The sequence below is a fragment of the Pipistrellus hanaki genome (assembly GCF_964339955.1).
Source record: "Pipistrellus hanaki genome assembly, chromosome: X".
NCBI classification, from domain to species: Eukaryota; Metazoa; Chordata; class Mammalia; order Chiroptera; family Vespertilionidae; genus Pipistrellus; species Pipistrellus hanaki.
In genome coordinates this window covers 5,667,782-5,687,109 of record NC_140524.1, presented here as the reverse complement: position 1 = coordinate 5,687,109, position 19,328 = coordinate 5,667,782, and the positions used below count along the sequence as shown (strand labels likewise).

At 52.7% G+C, this 19,328-nt stretch overlaps 1 protein-coding gene across 2 annotated transcripts; it reads left to right on the top strand.

The window, feature by feature from the left end:
* Window positions 1–2: 2 nt before the first annotated feature.
* Window positions 3–19,166, top strand: FOXP3 (forkhead box P3). 2 transcript variants are annotated; one of them, XM_084870138.1, is made up of 14 exons: window positions 3–210; window positions 3,650–3,685; window positions 3,811–4,259; window positions 12,465–12,696; window positions 13,219–13,323; window positions 13,437–13,575; window positions 13,926–14,013; window positions 14,083–14,187; window positions 15,372–15,459; window positions 15,598–15,678; window positions 16,606–16,756; window positions 17,424–17,500; window positions 18,099–18,200; window positions 18,396–19,166. In XM_084870138.1, exons 3-14 carry the CDS (start codon window positions 4,240–4,242, stop codon window positions 18,543–18,545), a joined length of 1,338 nt encoding a protein of 445 aa, XP_084726264.1. In that variant the 5' UTR covers window positions 3–210; window positions 3,650–3,685; window positions 3,811–4,239; the 3' UTR covers window positions 18,546–19,166. The 2 variants fall into 2 exon arrangements, with proteins under 2 accessions (XP_084726264.1, XP_084726263.1); XM_084870137.1 differs by lacking the exons at window positions 3–210; window positions 3,650–3,685; window positions 3,811–4,259 and adding an exon at window positions 5,585–5,721 and having other exon boundaries at window positions 13,926–14,187.
* Window positions 19,167–19,328: the final 162 nt, after the last annotated feature.

The following is a 19,328-nucleotide window of genomic DNA, read 5'->3' as shown; positions in this document are numbered from 1 at the left end:
GAGGGGGCCAGCTCACGGAGGCCGTAGGCGGGAGACGCAGACAGGTGGATCAGCCAGCCAATGGGGACGCACGCACGGGTGACGTAGACGGCGACTCGGGCGCAGGAGACGCACGCAGCCAATCGGGACGTCCGAGCGTGGGCGGTGGAAGAGGCAGGGCGGTCGGTGAATCAATGGGGAGACCTGAATGGGGGTGGCGCGGGGGCCGGGGTGAGGAGAGAAGCAGGGCAGCTAGTGGGGAGGCGCGAGCGGGATGGGCATGGGGTGGCGGGGTGGATGGAATGGCTACAGGTGATGGGGCAGCGGGCGGAGAGGCTGAGAAGTAGGAGATCCCGGGGTTGCGTAGGTAGGTGGTTGGGGGCTAGAGACAGCGACCAGCCAATGGGAGCCACGCGCCGGGGTGACGTCAATGGCTGCAGCGAGCCAACGGGGAGTCTGAGCCAGCATGAAGCCTTCGAGGGGCGGGGCCAGAGCGGAACTAGTCCTTACGGAGGCCTGGAGGAGCCCGAGAGGTGTGGGAGTGCCTCGGAGGCGGGACTGGAGGGACAGAGCCAATGGGGATGGGGATGAAGGCTGGAGCAAGGAAGAGGCATGGCAGACAGCCAATGGGGGAGCCAGAGCTAAGTGGAGCCCTCAAAGGGTAGTGCTAAGGGACATAGCGAGATATGAAAGAGCAGAGCCTGACGTTATAGGTGGTGTGTAGGAGGGAATAAAGAGCCAATAAGGAAGCGGGAGGGGGAGGGGGAGAGGACAGTGCGTAGGCGGTCTGGGCTATGGGGTGGTCAAGGAACAGAACCATAAAATGCCTCTTGTGAATGGATTTACCTGCCCCCTAACCCTCCGTGGCTCCCCATGCCCCCGAGCTGTGAATCCCCAAAGCCCCTCAAGACCTAATCAAAGCAAAATGAACCCTCCTGTCGCAATTACTGGATCTCTTCCGCCCACCTCCACGCCTTTGCTCCAGTGCCACTAGGCAAGGGTGCCTCTGATTGCCATCCTCCACACTCCAGGACGTGGCACCATTACTGAATGAATGGCCAAGTGAAAAATTCAACTTTTTTGGAAGGCTAGCGTTTTCTAACCAGCTCAGCAAAACACGAAGCTTGGCTATGCCCCCAAGAGTTGATTAGGCATGTTGGCAGACACTGGCTAACATAATCACAAATCCAAGCCCTGTTCTTGCCCCGCTCAGCCCTCCACATCCCCCAGTGGCCTCACCTCCTTTCTTTAAAATATTTTTTATTGATTTTTTATAGAGAGTTAGAAACATCAATGAGAGAGAAACATCGATCAGCTGCCTCCTGCACACCTCCTAATGGGGATGTGCCTGCAACCAATGTACATGCCCTTGACTGGAATTGAACCTGGGACCCTGCAGTCTGCAGGCCCATGCTCTATCCACTGAGCCACACCGGTTAGGGCCTCACCTTTCTATCTGCCTCCATCTACTGTTCCCTCTCTCAAGAGAGCTGCTCTTTCTGCTTCATCTAGTCAACTCCTTTCACTCTCCCTTTGAGGGCTCACCTATAGGAACCAAATTGAAGCTCTTGTCCACTGAGCATGTCCATTCATACATTTCTCCTCCATCCTAGGAGGATTTACTGAACATCTACTGTGTGCAAGGTTTTACTCAAAGCATCCCTATGAGGAAAGTGGTCCCCCCAGCAGCTACCTCCTCTCCCTCTGTGTCTCGATGTCCAGGGGTCGTGGGTCAGAAAGGTATATGTTCAGCTGCAAGTAACAGAAAAATCATGAAATAATGGAAACTTAAATAAGAAAGAACTTTATTTTTGTAGCACCTAAAAGTCCAAGCTGGTGAGTAGTCCAGGGACTCCTTCCTACCTTCCCAGTTAGGGCATTGTCTGTGTCCAAGTCTAGACAACAGACTCTCATCCTTTAACAGATCCTATGAGCTCTCTTTTTATGGTATTTCCCAAGTCCACCCTTTTCTCACCCCCTCCACTGCCAACACCATCACCAGTCCCCTGAACTATTGCAGTAGCCTCTCTCTCAATGGTCCCCCTGCTTCTACCCTTATTCCTACAGTCAGTTCTGCATTCAACAATCAGAGGGATCCTGTTAAATCTCAAGGCACTTCACATCTTTCATCTGTTCACAATTCTCCTGTGGCCTCCTCCTACAAGATCCTGCATTGCCTAACCAACCCACTTGTCCCTTCAATGACCTCACCTCCAACCCCTCTCCCTGTCTCTCACACTATTATAATCTTACGACCTTAGCAGACCTTGAGTAAATCAGACACATTCCTACCTCAGCACCTTTGCACTGGCTGTTTCCTCTGGAATTACTCAGATGTCTACATGGCTCCCTCCCTCACTTCCCTTCAAGTCTTTGTCAAAGGCCCCCTGCTCTGGGGGTTTTCACCCACCCCTTTGTTTTTTTGTGAGCGTTTTTGTTTGTTTTTTTATATTTTATTGGTTTCAGAGAGGAAGGAAAGAGAGATAGAAACATCCATGGGTAAGAGAGAATCGTGGATCAGCTGCCTCCTGCATGCCCCTTACTGAGAATGGAGCCCACAACCCAGGATGTACCCTGACAGGGAATCAAACCATGACCTCCTGGTTCATAGGTTGACGTTCAACCACTGAGCCTTGCCAGCTGGCCCCACCTCTTTAATTCTGCCCACTGTCCCCCAGCAGCCTTCATTGGAGAGCATGTAGTCCCTCTCTGCCTACCTGACCCCCAGTTCTCACTCTGCGAGGGTCCTGGCTCGCAGCAGCAGCAGCCCCCCCCCCCACACACACACACACACTGTGCCCCACTCACGTAGCCTCCTGGGAATCTTTGGGCCACCACTCTCAGTTTCCCCCCTCTTTCTCTGGCCACTCCTCTGACAGTAAGGGAGAGATGGTCTGGGAAGGCATAAGGGAGGGTCAGCCCATACCTCTAACCCTGAGAGAGAAAACCAGCCCCTTCTCTCAGGAAGGGCAAGAGCTGGGACGGGATGAGGCCTCAGCTTCTAGAACTGGCCTGGTTGATAGTTACTCAGCAAGTGAAAACTGTTCAGGCCCAAGTCCGTGGGGAGCAAGGGGTCATCAACCTTGGGGAGATCCTTGATGTCAGCTTCCCAGGACTCCTTTTTTTTTTTTTAATATATTTTATTGATTTTTTTTACAGAGAGGAAGAGAGGGGGATAGAGAGTTAGAAACATTGATGAGAGAGAATCATCGATCAGCTGCCTCTTGCACACCCCCACTGGGGATGCGCCCACAACCAAGGTACATGCCCTTGACCGGAATCGAACCCGAGACCTTACAGTCCACAGGCCAAACCGGTTTCGGCCCAGGACTCCTTCTTGACAAGTCCACTAATCCTCCCCTACCCCCTTGCTCCCAGCCATATGCCACAACTGTAATCCCCTGCTGTATACAGGGTTCCTACAGGTCCCAGCCTGAGAACCTCACCCCACCTTGGTGCATCCCCTGGATGCCTGGCACACAGGCCATATTTGGGTCCCAGACATGTCCCACCAACTCAGCAGCTTCAACCAGTGAAAGTTTTGTTTTGACCTAATGGTAGGGAGGGTTGGGTTTTGTTTTGTTTTTTTCAATTGTCGTTGTTGGCTGGTTTTTTTAGGTCTTTTTTTTTTTCTATTCACTTTTTTTTTTTTTTCTTACCTTCACAAAAGCAGGCCATCAGGCCCCCTCTGGGCTTTTCCAGAAAGGTGAGGAAAGAGGCTCTCCTCTCTTTGAGAGGGGAGGGAAAGAGGCACAGGGGTGAAGGGGTGGGTCTCGGGCGCAAGGTTTGTACCCTGTGAATAAAAAGCTGTTTCCAATTTCTCTTCCCCAGGCCTGAAACCAGTCTCGCGGATAGTTTGGAGTGAACATTGGATGACACAATCCTGGGCCATGCAGGGCGCTGGGGAGACAGGGCCTGGGAGTCTCAACCATGGTCCGTCAGGAGAAGCCCCTGGATGCTGGTCTTCCCTGTTGAGCATCGATTGGAGGAGGTGCCCACTGAGGCGAGGACATGCAGCCACCAATTCTTGGACAACCTTAACACGGCACAACCTTCAAGCCCCCCAGAAGAAGCTGAGAACCTCCCCGTCATTGCATCCTAGTATTGAAAACCTGAGACTGTTGGCCTCAAGGAAACTTGGGAGTTTCAAAGTCTAGCACCAAAAGGCATGGCTCCCACTTGCCAGCTCTGTGACCTGGGACAAGTTTCTTGACTACGCGTCTCCATTTTGTCCACCTGTGTAATGGCCATGATGTCAACATGGACCGCAACAGGCTTTGGTGAGGATTGAATGTGACTGACCACTTTGTTGTTGTTGTTGTTGTTGTTGTTGTTTTAGTTGTTGTTGTTAACTCTTACTAGAGGGTATTTTTGCATTGATTTTTAGAGAGAGTGGAATGGAGGAGGAGAGACAGAGAGAAACATCAATGTGAGAGAGACACACCAATTGGTTGTCTCCCCCATGCGCCCCGACCAGGGCTGGGGATCCAGCCTGCTACCGAGGTACATGCCCTTGACCAGAATCGAACCCGGGACCCTTCAGTTGGAGGGCCAGCGCTCTATCCACTGAGTCAGACAGGCTAGGGCGTGAATGTGACCATGGGTGAGAAATATCCAGCACTATGCCTGTCACATGGAGATTTTGAGATAAATGTCAGCTAGGGGGGTGTTGGCAGATATTTGGAATCCTAAAGCCTTGGAAATGGGTTTTTTTTCTAAGTAGGAAGTCACAAAGGCTGAGGCAGAGGCATCAGGCCATGGCATCCCTGACTACAAGCAGGCTGAGCTTTGTGAGGATGGATCCATTAATACTGGGGTCCCGGCCATGACCTTCCCCACAAGGTGGCCTCCAGGTCAGAGCTCTCAAGCCATGGTGAAGTGAGACTCTTCTCCTTGTCCTCACTCAGTGATGCTCAGTGGATTCTGGGCACCAGTGATTCTCAGATTCTTTCATTCTGGGAATTGTGGGGCGTGGGGAGGACTCCCTGATTTTTTCTCCTTCTAGTAATTTCTCTCACTCTCTGTGGGAAGATGGGTTGCAAGGATGTCCAGAGCTCCCCTCCCTGGGCAGTAAGAACAGTGATGACCATAACAATGCCACCTAAGGGGGAACTGAGGCCTCTGGAAACCCAGCCCCATTTCATTCCCTTCCCTGGTGTTTCCCGTGCACACATCAGGGTTTAGTGCCTCTGTGTCTTTTCCCAGAGACCCCCAAAGAGCCTCTCCCTCCCAGAGTAGCGTCTGTGAACGCCCAGGGTGCCCTGTGATTTATTCGAGTTCTTTTCCTTTGTTGTTTTTCCTAACTCTACACACTTTTGTCTTTTAAAAAAAAACTGTGGTTTCTCATGAGTCCTGTTATCTCATTGATACCTCTCACCTCTGTGGTGAGGGGAAGAAATCATATTTTCAGATGACTTGTAAAGGGCAAAGAGAAAACCCAGAATTTCATAATTGCCTTTTAAGTCTCATAATCAAGAAGAGGAGAAACGAGAGAGAGAGAGAGAGAGAGAGAGAGAGAGAGAGAACACACTATAGACCTCTGAGAGCCTTCCCCCCCCCCCCCCCCCCCCGCACCCGGTGATAATAAGTGCACACAGTCATCGAAAAAAAATTGGATTATTAGAAGAGAGGTGGCTTCCACACTGTGGGTTTTCTTCTCGGTATAAAAGCAAAGTTGTTTTTGATATATGACAGTTTCCCACAAGGCGGGCTGATCTTTTTCTGTCAGTCCACTTCTCCAAGGTGAGTGTCCCCGCTCTCCCCCACCAGATGCGGGTCCAGCGGAAGAGATGGCAATGAGGTAGGCGCTGGAGGGTCAGGAGTCCTCCATATAGTCCAAACGCATGCGGCCACTGTGGTCCTGGTCAGGTAAGGTCTTTTTTTTACAATAATAATAAAAATAATAGATGCCAGAAGCCTGAGAGGTAAAGTACTTAATCTATGCTTGCGTGGAGGCAAAGATAATGAAATTGATATGTAGATGGGTAGGACTTTTTAAATATGTCAACCGCCAATCTTTACGAATTTCAGATCCACTTGAAATGCTGTCCAGGTATAACTGGAAATTTCAGTTACATCTCTCACCTCTCTTCGTCTCTTCTCTCTCAATATCACGCATCCTTCTGTCTCTATTCACCATGTCTCACTTAATCCATGTTTATCTGACCCACTCTTTCTCTGTCTGTTGCCCTGGCACTCAGAATCTCCATCCTTCTGTCTTTGTCTCCTCTGACCATTTTTTCTGTCTGTGTGCTCCATCTGGACCACACTCTGTCTGATTCGTTTCCTCAGTCTTTCTCCCGCCATCTCACCTGCTCTCTCGTCTTGCCTTCCCACCCAGCATACAGCATAGAACTGTACACACAATTGGTACTCAATAACAGAGTGTTGAGAAATGCTGATGCGGACATTTACATTTTATAAGAATGATCATCGATTCTGTGTGCTCCGCTCAAAGGAGGACCATGACCTGTCGGGTCAGGTTGTGGACTTAACTGAACTTGTTCTCGTGTAAAAGGAGAACCTCCTGGAAGGCACTTCATGCCATTGTCAACCGAGGCTTAACTGTATGGTCCTAATCCTAGGACCGTGTGTGTGTGTGTGTCCAGAGTCCATGTCCGGGAACAGAACAGGCTGTTCAAGGCTGGGATGAGTTCATCTCTGCAGGCTTAGGAAGTGCTCACTAAAGTTTTAGCTGTTAGTATTTTTTTAACTAAATTGGAATCACACTATTTATTGGCTTTGTTCCTGCGTTATTCAATTAATGGGAGCATTTTTGTCGATCACTAAAGATTGCTTCAGCATATGATCTTTCACAGCTGTCAAAACTGACCTCACATTGGCATGAACCATGATTGATTCGGGCATTTTGGGTTGTTTCTCATTTCCCCCCATAATCTCCCCTGATTAGTCTCTTGGATTCCTGAAAATAGAGTTCTATGGCAAAGCGTGTGTACATTTTTAAGGTTTCTGACCCTCTCTGCAAACTGTTCTTCCAACGGTTGTGCTGTTTTATGCTCCCTCTACTTGGTCTAACCCTGGGTGGGTATTGTCATTTTTAAATCTTTTCTCAACATAACAGGTAAGAAAAAATATTACCACATTGTTGAAATTTACATTCTTTGATTACTTAACTGTTTATTGCCTATTTGTGTTTTGGGGGGGTCTGGTGTCCTTCATCCTAATAGGGTGTTCATCTTTTTTTCTTATTGATTTACCATAGCTCTTTATTTAAAAGGATCTTAACCTTCCGTCAGCCCTACATATATGGCAAATATGTTCCTTTTCTATTTGTTCACAGTGTTTTGTGATACTTGTGATGTTTTTATATAGATTAGCCTTTTCTTCTGTGGCTACTATCGTTGGTTTTGCGCTTAGAAAGGCCTTTCCCGCCCTGACCAGTTTGGCTCAGTGGATAGAGCGTTGGCCTGCAGATTGAAGGGTCTCAGGTTCGGTTGTAGTCAAGGGCATGTACGTTGGTTGCGGGCACATCCCCAGTACGGAGTGTGCAGGAGGCAGCTGATCAATGTTTCTCTCTCATTGATGTTTCTGACTCTCTACCCCTCTCCCTTCCTCTCTGTAAAAAATCAAGAAAATATTTTTTTTTTAAAGAAAAAAAGAATGTCCTTTCCCACTTGAAAATGAGGTGTGTTCACTCACATGTGTTGGAGTCAGGCTGTCTGTGACAAACCCAGCCTCACCCCAAGCCATCTATGTGATTTTTAGCCAGGCATTTAAACTCTCTGTACCTCCATTTCCTCATACATACTGTGGTAGTAATAATAGTGCCTACCTCAAAGGTAGTTGTGAGAATTAAATCCTACCCATCTACATATCAATAAGTTGGCTGCCCTGCCCAGCCCAGCCCTCCCGTACCCTCCACCGGACAGACCATACCCATGTCCCCTTTCTCAGAATGGATCTCTGCTTCCCTGAGTCAGGCCATTCCACATGTGTTTGGGGAGGAGAGTTCTTATAAGCTCTGGTCCCATGTTAAGTTCTTAGCATAGGGCCAGGAATACAATAAACCCAAGATCCATATTAGATATTATTATTTATCTTTTTAATGGGTCTGGAATTTATTTTAGGTTATATGATGGTGCTGATATTTCAAACAGGGCAGAGAGGGGTGAGTGGGAAAATTGACTCATTATTCATTCAGTCATTTTATTTTTCCCTTCATTGTCCCAGAAACATTGGTTAAACCATCTGTCCTACACCATCTCCCAGTTTGGGCAGTCCTCACACACTCCATTACCTGTAGGCATGGGTCTGTGTTCGGGCTTCCTATTCTGTTCTGTTCCTCAGTGTCTGCTCTTGTACCAGAACCGTACCACTTTGCTGATTATTGCTTTGCAACACAATCCAATACCCAGTGCTAGTGTAGCCCCATGTTGCCCTTTGTTACTCCTAATCATTTCAGGCACCATCCAGAGGCCAACAACTGTTCTTATTTGGGGCATTCTCTATCTATCTATCTATCTATCTATCTATCATCTATATGTATGTTATGTTTCTGCTCTCAGTATCTCTCACTATCTCAATTGTTCTCTTTGTCTCTCTATCCCTGTCCCACCTCAGGTCTCTCCATCTCTCTCTGTATCTCTTGTTCTCTGTGTCGCTCTCTTCCCCTGTGTTGGTCTCTTTGTTTCCATCTCTCTTTGTCTCTGTGAGTCTCTATGTATCCCTGTCTCTCAGTCCCCTGGATAGAGGAGCAGTTGTCAACTTGAAGCTCTACACCAAACAGCTCGCCCAGATACAGAGCGGAAGGGCCCTGGCTCTCACCTACTCTACATCTCTCCCCTTCCCGGTGTATAAGAGGAGCAAATTGAAGCCCAGAAACGGGTGAGATGGCTTCTCCCCAGTCCTCACAGAAATACATTGGCAGAGTTGAAACCCTAGTTCAGCTCTTAAGACTCTCAGTGGAACCACTGCTCTGTCTCTCCACCCCCCACTGTGAGCCTCAGTTTACCTCTCAGCACCCATGAGGGAGCAAGGGGACATGGGTTGCCCCCCATCTGCTGCCATTCTTCATCCTGTCTTCTCACAGGTGGGGCCCTCACTAAAGCAGGAGGATCCATGGTCACATGGTGGGGCTTAACCTCCCAAGAGCTAGCTAGGTGGGTCCCAGGGCCCCATGGGAAAGGAGGCCTCGTGGGCAGAGCGTGGTGTCACTAGGAGGACATTAGGCAGAGGGTCTGGCTATGGACAGAGCTCAGCCATGTCCCCAGAGTTGGCACTGGTTCCCAGCGCCTTTCCAGCGAGCCTGGTGGTGGAATCTCTACTAGCAAAGGCCAGGGCTTTTCATGCTTCCCGCCACAAGACCCTCACCAAAGGTGCGCCAGCCTCAACCTCCCCTGTCTTCCTCCCCTGTCTCTGGCAGAGTCTGTGAGTCTGGAACATTGTCCCAGAATGGACAGGGAGACCGAGGGCCTGCGGTGTCCATTATCACTGACATTTTGCTAAGCTTTTCATGGAAGATGGAGATTGTTATTGTCCCAATTCACAGAGGAGCCTGAGGAGAATGGTGGCTAGTTAGTAGTAGAGCCTGGCCCCGGGCTGGGAAAGGAGAGGGGATAATACTGACTCTCCTGCCTTCACAGGACTTAGGAGGGAGACTGGGGGGTAGGGGCATTGCAATTCCAGGCCTGGTAGGTGAAAGATCCAATGAAGTAGTGAGCTTTCTGTCCTTCGGGGCGTTTCAGTCTGTTTGGATACTAGGAACATTGGTTTTCACGAACCAAGAAGTTGGGCCCGTGGACCCTATAGAGTCTGTGGGTTTGAGATCCTGAGGTCCTTTTAATCTAAGTAATGATGTTCCGTGACTCTGAGGCTCTGGTTTAATACCATTTAAAGACCCTGAGGGTCCCAGTATCTATGGGATCTGCATGGAACTCCTCAAGCCTCAAATCTCGGACCTATTCTTGCCTGAGAAGGGCCAGATCTACAGGGCCCGGGGCTTGTCATGGTGGCCAGATGGATGTCACCACATCCGCCAGCACCCTCATCACCCCACGTGGGTCACACCGGCTGCAGGATGGGCCAGCCGATTCTCGGAACGAAACGTGTGGGTCGGGGTGTCTGCCCCCTTGTCTTCCTCCTGGGCGCCGATGAAGCCCAGCACATCCGGCCGCTGTGACATCAATGGCGGAGAAACCTGGGGAAGTTGGAGGCTCTGACAATAGGGCCCGGATGTGGACCCCGATATGAAAACACAATCTATGTCCCAGAAACATCCTCCATGCGTCTTCTGAGAAATAGTCAGAAAGGGACGCCCCACCAGACAGTGCAGGAAGCTGGCTGCCCAGCCCAGCCCTCCCGTACCCACCACCAGACAGACCATGCCCATGTCCCCTTTCTCAGAATGGATCTCTGCTTCCCTGAGTCAGGCCATTCCACGCTTGTTTGGGGAGATTTTTCATAATCTCTGGCCAAGTGTCCAGGCAGCCTCAGAAGTGACCTCAGGAAGCTGTGTGGACCACATCAGGGTAATGGAAAACATCTACTCACTAGCTTGCTCCGCTTCTGTAACAAAGTACCACAAACTGAGTGACTTAACCGAAATGTATTGTCTTGGTTCTGGAGGCCTGAAGTCCTAGATCAAGGTGACGGCAGGATTCACTCCTTCTAGAGTAGTGAGGAAGTGTCCCGGCCTCCCTCCTAGCTTCCCGTGATTTCCTGGTAATTGCTGGCCTTCCCTGGCTTGTAGAGCATCACCCTGATCTCCACCTTCATTCATCCGCTCATTCCTTCCTTCACCTCCTCCTTGTCACTAACGTCCGCTCAGGCTCTTATCCTCAGCCTCCTGTTTCTCACCCAGCAATGTTCTAACCCCCAGGGGAGACGAAGAGTTGAGTATCTGAATTTTCACGCAGCCTCCCTCAGCACCACAGGTCTGACAACCCCCATGGCTGACAGCAAAGAAAGGAAGGAGCCAACACACCCTCAGAACCCTCCTCAGACTTCCTCAGGCTGTTCTCGGCAGCTGTGTGCCCCACTCTATACTGTTGGGTGATGCTGGAGACACACAGCCCCACAACAGGGGGCCTGTGACATGTGGACACACACACACACACACACACACACACACACACAACCTCTCTGGAGAAAGAGTGGAGCTCTGAAGTCACCATGGGACTGTGGAATGCTGCACCTGGGTGTCCTCTGCGTAACATGGAGGTTGGACTGGGCAGTCCCTTCTAGCTCTGACTTCTCTCCGATTGGGATTACAGGATTCTGGGAAACCAAAGCTCTGCCTGTTGGAAAGTATAAGGTTCTAGAGCCACCATGAAGGGCTCTGCCTGTTGGAAAGTATAGGGTTCTAGAGCCACTATGAAGGGCTCTCTGGATTGGCCTTGGACAGGGAAGAGGAGGAAGAGTGGGCATTCCAGGCAAGCCAACGGCATGAGCATAAAGGCTTTGGGGCAGACTGGGGTAGATTCTGATGGGGACTGAATTGAGGCGCTCCACAGGCCCTTCTTGCTCAAGAGAGCCTGTTTCTCCTCCTGTCTGCCACCTACCATAGCAGTTCTGTGCAGGGCAGAGCCCAGAGATGACCAGACTCCTGTACTCAGCTGCCCATTCAGCATTTCCACTAGTATGTCTAATGCCAGACCCTTCATGTTCATCCACATCTGAATCATCACCCCCTTCTTTGCTTCCTCCATCTCCCTCATCCCTGGTCACATCAGCTGTCCCTACAGCTGCTCTGTCACCTTGACTCTCTCTCTCTCTCTCTCTCTCAGCCCCAGATCCAAGCTACCAGAAAGTTCTCTGACTCCACCTTCCAAACATGCTCAGAATCCACCCACTTCTCACCATCTCCACTGTTACCATCCTGGTCTGTGCTACCATCGTCACTTCCTGGGACTGTTGCAGTAGCTTCCTCGCTAGTCCTCTGTTTCTGCCCTCACCTTCCTAGATTCTGTCCCTTCACAGCAACCAGCGGGATCTTTTGAGTCCATGTCCCCTGCCACTCCCAGATATGCCCGTCACTGGGGTAAAACTATGCTCCCAGAAGAAAATCAGAGACCACAGTCCCAGTGGGATCAGCAAAGGTTGTGTGACCGATGCCAGTTTCAGGGGGGACCAGAGGGCTGAGGCCTGAATTCAAGGCCTCAAGAGACGGGGGAAGGAGCTGAGACCTACCATGGCTGAGGCCCCACAAACCCCAAGTGCCCTCTGGAGAACACATCCCCACCAGGGCTATCCCAGCATGTGCAGGCAAGCCACATGCTGAATGGTGTAATTCTGCATATGGGACATGTGTGCAGACACACACACACACACACACCCATGTTCCTGGCACCAATGTGTGTGTAGGTGTGCATGCACCATGATCAGAGCTGGGGTCTAGTTGTGGGGTCCTTTGGGGCATGTCCCAGCCAATGACTGCTCTGACCAGAGAGGGTGTCCTCATGGTTCAGGTGGTTGAGTATTTGCATGCCACCAGCTCATGTATAACTGTCTTCCCGATGTCTCCACAGCCTGACCTTGGACAAGGACCCGATGCCCAACCCCAGGCCAACCAAGCCCTTGGCCCCGTCCCTGGTGCTCAGCCCATCCCCAGGAGTCTCGTCCAGCTGGAGGGCTGCACCCAAGACCTCAGACCTGCTGGGGGCCAAGGGCCCGGGGGCAACCTTCCAGGGACGGGACCTCCGAGGTGGGGCCCATGCCTCCTCCTCCTTCTTGAACCCCATGCCACCATCACAGCTGCAGGTGAGGCCCGGGGCCCAGGATGGAGCAAGCAGGGTGGAGTACCTGGGCCTACAGGTGCCGACCTTTACTGTGGCACCGGGCGGGGGGCCCGGCTGGGGCACAGGAAGTGGTTTTCTGGGTCCCAGGCAAGTCTGTGACTTATGCAGATGTCACGGGGCCAAGAAAATCCCCACTTAGCAGGTCTCAGAGACCCGAGGCTCTCCCCAAACTCCCAATCCCGCTCAGGAGAGGAAGCTTTATCATGGTCCCAAAGGTATGGCCATGTGTCCCCATCCCCACGTGACAGAAGAGAGGATGGGGCCCTAGGACATGAGGTGACAGAGTTGAAGCCCGTTCTGCCAGTTATTAGTTGGTTGATGTTTAGAAAGTCACCCAATCTCCCTGAGCCTGAGTTTTTACATATGTATAAAGGGGATGGTCCTAGTGCCTACCACGTGGGGTTGTGGTGAGGAGCATATGAATTCGACATTTAGAACAGTGAGGATGCGGATGGCATCTCTCCTGCCTGCCTTCTCCCCGCAGGTGCCCGCAGTGCCCCTAGTCATGGTAGCACCTTCTGGAACACGGCTGGGTCCTTCGCCCCACTTGCAGGCACTCCTCCAAGACAGGCCACACTTCATGCACCAGGTATGGACGGTGACTCGGCAGGGAAGAGGGAGGAGGTGGGGGAATTGGGAGGAGGGAGGAGGTGAGGGAATTGGGAGGAGGCCAGGTGGAACCATAGTCTCTATGTGCCCCAGCTCTCAACAGTGGATGCCCATGCCCGGACCCCCGTGCTGCAGGTGCACCCACTGGACAGACCAGCTATGATCAGCCTCCCACCACCCACTGCTGCCACTGGGGTCTTCTCTCTCAAGGCCCGGCCTGGCCTGCCACCTGGTAATACCACACCCCGCAGCCCCCACAGAATCCCAGAGCCCCCAAGTCCTTGACTGTGAGCAGTGGAGGCTGCTGAATTGCGGCCCTCAAGGGTTAGGGGTCGGGTTTTGTCATCTCGGAAACTCCAGCCTCCGGAAAATGTCAGGCTCAGAACCTGAAAGGTGCAGAACCTCGAAATCACGGAAGCAGATCTTTGCAGAGCTCATCAAAATGTCAGCCGTTGCGAATGGCAATCTTTGAGATGCTCCCAGAGGTTCAGGAGGGCGGGAAGCTCAAAAGGAGAGGCCTTGAGAGCCTCAGAGCCCAGCTCAGAGCCTCCATCTCCAGAGGTGCCCTGTCCCCGCCCACAGGGATCAACATGACCAGCCTGGAGTGGGTGTCCAGGGAGCCGACACTGCTCTGCACCTTCCCAAGCCCGGGTGCGCCCAAGAAAGACAGGTCAGTGGGCACGGCTGGAAAGGACCCTTGCCTTGGCATTCCCTCCCCTGACACCGTCTGTCCCCCCAGCACCCTCTCGACCGTGCCCCAGGGCTCCTACTCACTGCTGGCAAATGGCGTCTGCAAGTGGCCCGGATGTGAGAAGGTCTTTGAGGAGCCAGAGGACTTCCTCAAGTGAGTGGTCCAGGCCTAATCCAGTCCAGGGCGGTCCCGTTTGTGGGAGGAGGTCTGGGGTGCAGGTCTCAGCTCAGGCCTCACCCTGGTAGGTAGTAATTTGATAAAAGAGGCAAAAGCTCAGCCCTGGCTTCTGTAGCTCAGTGGTTGGAGCATCGGCCTGCATACCAAAGGGTTGTGGGTTCAATTATTTGCCAAGGGCACCTTTCTACAATCCCTGGCACCAGTCTAGGCACGTGCAGGAGGCAACCAATTCATGTGTCTCTTTCACATCCATCTCTCTCTCTCTCTCTCTCTCTCTCTCTCTCTCTCTCTCTCTCTCTAAAAATGCACACACACACCCTTCCACTCTCTCTAAAAATCTATGGAAAATATATCCTCAGGTAATGATTAAAAAAAAAAAAAGACAAAAGCTGAGACTGAGAATTCAAATCCAGGCTCCATCCATCACTGGCTGTAAGATCTTGGGCAAGTTGCTTAGCTTCCCTGGACCTTGGTTTTCTCATCTATATATGGGGCATAATACTAGTCACGTGTACAGTTATTTACCTGTACTATTGTTTTAGAGACAAAGCAACAGGCCAGAGAGGTTCAGTGTGCTGATCGAGATTACCCAGTTCCTAAGTGACAGAACTGGGATTTGAACCCAGGTAGCCAGGCTCCAGAATCCACACCTCTCCTGCTTTGCCCTCTACTGCTTTACCTGTCATGCCAACACACCAGGATGATTTTATTGATCCCCGAAGTCCCAGCTCCTCAAAATGGCTTTTGCTGCCTCTTCTTAGCTTCATCACAACCAGAGACCTCCAGATACCAAATACACACACACACACACACACACACACACACTTTCTCCAATCTTACCCAACTATCACTGGCAACTCAATGTATCCTGTCCTCGTCACCACCAGGCTTTCCCTCCGCCTGGAATGCCTTTCCTGCTCTCACCTACCTGGCTGCTCCCAGCTTACCTCCTTCTAAGTCATCTCCAACACCCGGCCAGGCTCCAGTGGCCCGCTCAGGCCTGGCCCAGAGGAGATACCAAGCAGCATGTGTTGAAGGAATGAGGGGTGTGAGAGGGAGACTGAGGTGGAGGGGTTAGAGGCTGAGCTCTCCCCATTGAGAACATTGAGCCACGAGGCCAGGCCTGCCATGGCCACCGCATGGACTCTCCCCCTCCCCAGGCACTGCCAGGCGGACCATCTCCTGGATGAGAAGGGCAGGGCGCAGTGTCTCCTCCAGAGGGAGGTGGTGCAGTCTCTGGAGCAGCAGGTGACGTGGCTGGGGTGATGGTGGGGGGTTGGTGGGCACACCTATATCCATCAGAGGCTGAGCTCTCCCCAGATGGAGACTAACAGGAAGGAAGGGGGAAGAGACCAGGCTAAGGCTTTGCTGTGACTGTCCTCACAGCTGGTGCTGGAGAAGGAGAAGCTGGGTGCTATGCAGGCCCACTTGGCTGGGAAGATGGCCCTGACCAAGCCTCCATCTGTGGTAAGTCTCCCCGGCCTCGTGGCGGCACAGACTGCAGTGTGCAGAGGACCTATCCTTCCATCCGGGCCCTGGGATCTGTGAGCCCCCGCTCCCAACTCCAAACATGCCCGGATCTGAGCCTCTACGCCCCTCCACCTACAACCCCTCTGACCCTAAGCTCTTGAAATAGCATAACCTTGTTTTCAAAGCCACATCAAGTAGCTAGACACTTCATGGACGCAGGCTGTGTGTCACTGGCAGGACTGGCTGTATGACTCGCAGGGCCCAGAGCAAAATTAAAATGCAGGCCTCGGATTTCAAGGTGGCAGCCACAGAGCACGAAACAAAGGGAGGGCCCCGTACGGCTGTGCAGGTCACATGCCCACGAGGTGGGCCCTGGGTCACAGGCACTGCTTCTGATCCCTTTGCTGGTGTGACCTCACTCAGTCCTCGTGATGCCACTGTGATGTAGGCACTGCTATCATCCCTAACCCCCAGGTGAGGGAAACTGAGGCCAGGCAGACATAAGTGACTTGGGTAATGGAGCCCATTTCAACCCCAGCTCACCAGAGTCTGATAAGCACAGCTCCTGCTGCTTTGTGGGAAAACATACCAGACTGGAGTTGAGAAGAGAGCACCCTTGCTTTTAAGTTTTTGTGTGTGTGTGTGTGTGTGTGTTTGTTTTTTTATTGATGAGAGGGAGAGAAAGAGACGTGAGAGAGAAACTATCAGTTGTCTCCTGTACATACCCCTACAATGGACAGAACCTGCAACCTGAGCATGTGCCTGACCAGGAATCGAACCAGTGACCTTTTAGGACAGTGCTCAACCAACTGAGCCACACTGGCCAGGGCAGGGCGCCCTTAGTTTTAAAAACACCCACTTATTTAAAATGCAAGTGGAAAGTTTCGGCCTCTGGGTCAGCAGCCTCTCCCTCGCCACACCCAGGTGTCATCTGACAAGGGCTCCTGCTGCATTGTAGCCGCTGGCACCCCCGGTGCCACCGTCCCGCCCTGGCCCGGCCCCCAGGAGGGCCCCAATGGCCTGTTTGCTGTGCGGAGGCACCTCTGGGGCAGCCACGGACATAGCACATTCCCAGGTAAGAACAGTCTGTGTCCTGCATGGTGTCCCTGAAACCCTGACCCCCCAGACTGACGTGCTATGGGGTGGGGTTGCCTACTGCTCTTCCCCATCACCGCCACCTTGGGACAAGCACATCTGCTTGCAAAGCTTCCTCTCCGGGTGTCTGCGGCCTGTAAGTTCCCATCAGGATCTCCGATGTCCAGCCCCATCTCCGCTGGGCAGTGGGGCTTCAGCTATTCCATTTGGTCGTCAAAAGGAACTACCTATGTGATTTCCAGTGGTCTCCCTCACCCCCTCAAGTTCACCAATCCCCTAGTAAGGTGACCAGACATCCTGCTTTTGGCGGGACAGTCTCGATTTTTAACAATTTGTCCCGCGACCCGCGGGACTTCTGGTTACCTTACCCTACTACCCAAAAGGCCTGGGCTGTGGGTTTAACAGGGATCAGGGCTCTCGAGTGTCATCCTGGTTCTGCCACTTAACCAATTACGTCCTTTTGGTGTGGAAGTGGCTTCCCTGCTTTTGACCCTCAGAAAGGTTACACCGTTTTGTGGGGGGTGGTACAGTGAATGACACAGGTTACAGCCAGTGCTCAGCTAATAGTAACTGGCCATGGGAAGGGTGGAGGGTAGGAGGGAGTGAGGAGGTTTAGGGGGGCCTGACTCCTCTCCCCCCTCGGACAGAGTTCTTCCACAACATGGACTACTTCAAGTTCCATAACATGCGGCCCCCGTTCACCTATGCCACTCTCATCCGCTGGGTAAGCGGGACAGTGCGGGCCGAGGAGGAAGAGGAAGATGGGGTGGGGACCAGCCTCCCAAACCCCAGCCTCCCTCTGAACACCCCCAGGGAGGCCTCCTAAAAAAAAACTACCCCTCAGATGTGATTCCCCAGACCTGCCCCCACACCCAAACCTAAACCATCACCCATGCCAGGGCAGGCCAAATGCTGGCCTGAACCCCACTCCTTTCCTGATGTCCTTATCTGTCCCCAGCCTGAGTCTAACCCACCCCTTCCCTGACCTCTGGCTCTGCCTGGTCCTTCACATCTTCCAAGCCCTTCACTTGACCCCACCCTGGCCCTTAATCTTCCCAAACCTTGAAACCTCACCCCTAGAGAGAACCCCCAATCCAACCCCATCCCAGACCTGAACCTAACGCCAGCCCTAACCCTGAACTGGACTCGACTCAACTCAGCTGCTGATCCCCATCCTGGCCCATCCTCACCCCACGTCTAACCCTGTCTGATCCATCACCTCCACACCATTGCCCTCCCTCCCTTCTCCTGCCCCAGGTCAAATGCCCCTCAGCCCAACTTTGGGGGAGCACATGCCCTTACCCCCACCCCCTGAATTCCAGGCCATCCTGGAGGCTCCCGAGAAGCAGCGGACACTCAGTGAGATCTACCACTGGTTCATCCGCATGTTCGCCTTCTTCAGAAACCACCCCGCCACCTGGAAGGTGAGCGAGCGCCTCTGGAGGCGGCAGGGCCAGGACGGTCTCAGATGCCACCAGTGCCGGGCCAAGCCTGGGGCCGGGCTTGCACACATGACGGGAAGGGGCAGGAGGCTGGTTTGTGGTAGACTGCCGGTGTCAGAGGATGACTGCCCGCCTGCTGCCTCCACCCGGCCTGACTGGCTGCCCCTCCTTCCACAGAATGCCATCCGCCACAACCTGAGCCTGCACAAGTGCTTCGTGCGGGTGGAGAGTGAGAAGGGGGCCGTGTGGACCGTGGACGAGTTTGAGTTCCGCAAGAAGAGGAGCCAGAAGCCCAGCAGGCGCTTCAACCCCCTAGCTGACCCCTGACTGCACAGCCAAGGAAGGGAAGGACAGGGGCCGAGATGGGGGGCAAAGTGGCGGGGGGTGGGGGTGACAGGCCTGGACATCCCCACGGCGACCAGGAAGTGTGTGCACTGTCTTGCCTGCCAGGGACCCTACTACCAAGCTGACTACCCCCTGGGTCATATGCTCTGCACCAAGGCTGCTCAGAGGGACCTCAGCCCCGCACCCCCATCAGAGCCCCCCACGACAGGCTCTGCAGGAAAACTGAGCCTTCCCAATTGACCACACACACAGCCTGCCTCGGGCACTCACAGGCAACCTAGGGCTGAAAAACAACAGTCACAATCCTGTCCCCTGGACTTCATACAAAGAGCCTGTCTCAGTACACTCACACAACCTCACATCTGCAGTCACACAGACAATCGCACCCGAGTACGTCTGTCAACCCACATACCCCAGAGCACACCCCCACAGCCAGCCTCCGGGCCCCTAGGCCAGTGGTCGGCAAACTCATTAGTCCACAGAGCCAAATATCAACAGGACAACGGCTGACATTTCTTTGGAGAGCCACATTTTTTAAACTTAAACTTCTAGCGCCACTTCTTCAACATAGACTCGCCCAGGCCGTGGTCTTTTGTGGAAGAGCCATACTCAAGGGGCCAAAGAGCCGCATGTGGCTCGAGAGCCGCAGTTTGCCGACCACGGCCCTAGGTGCAGTGTCACACGGGGGATGCCTACACACCCACACAGAAGCAGCCTTAGTACCTTCAGGGTCTCAGGTCCTGGAAAGCCACATGGACACAGACC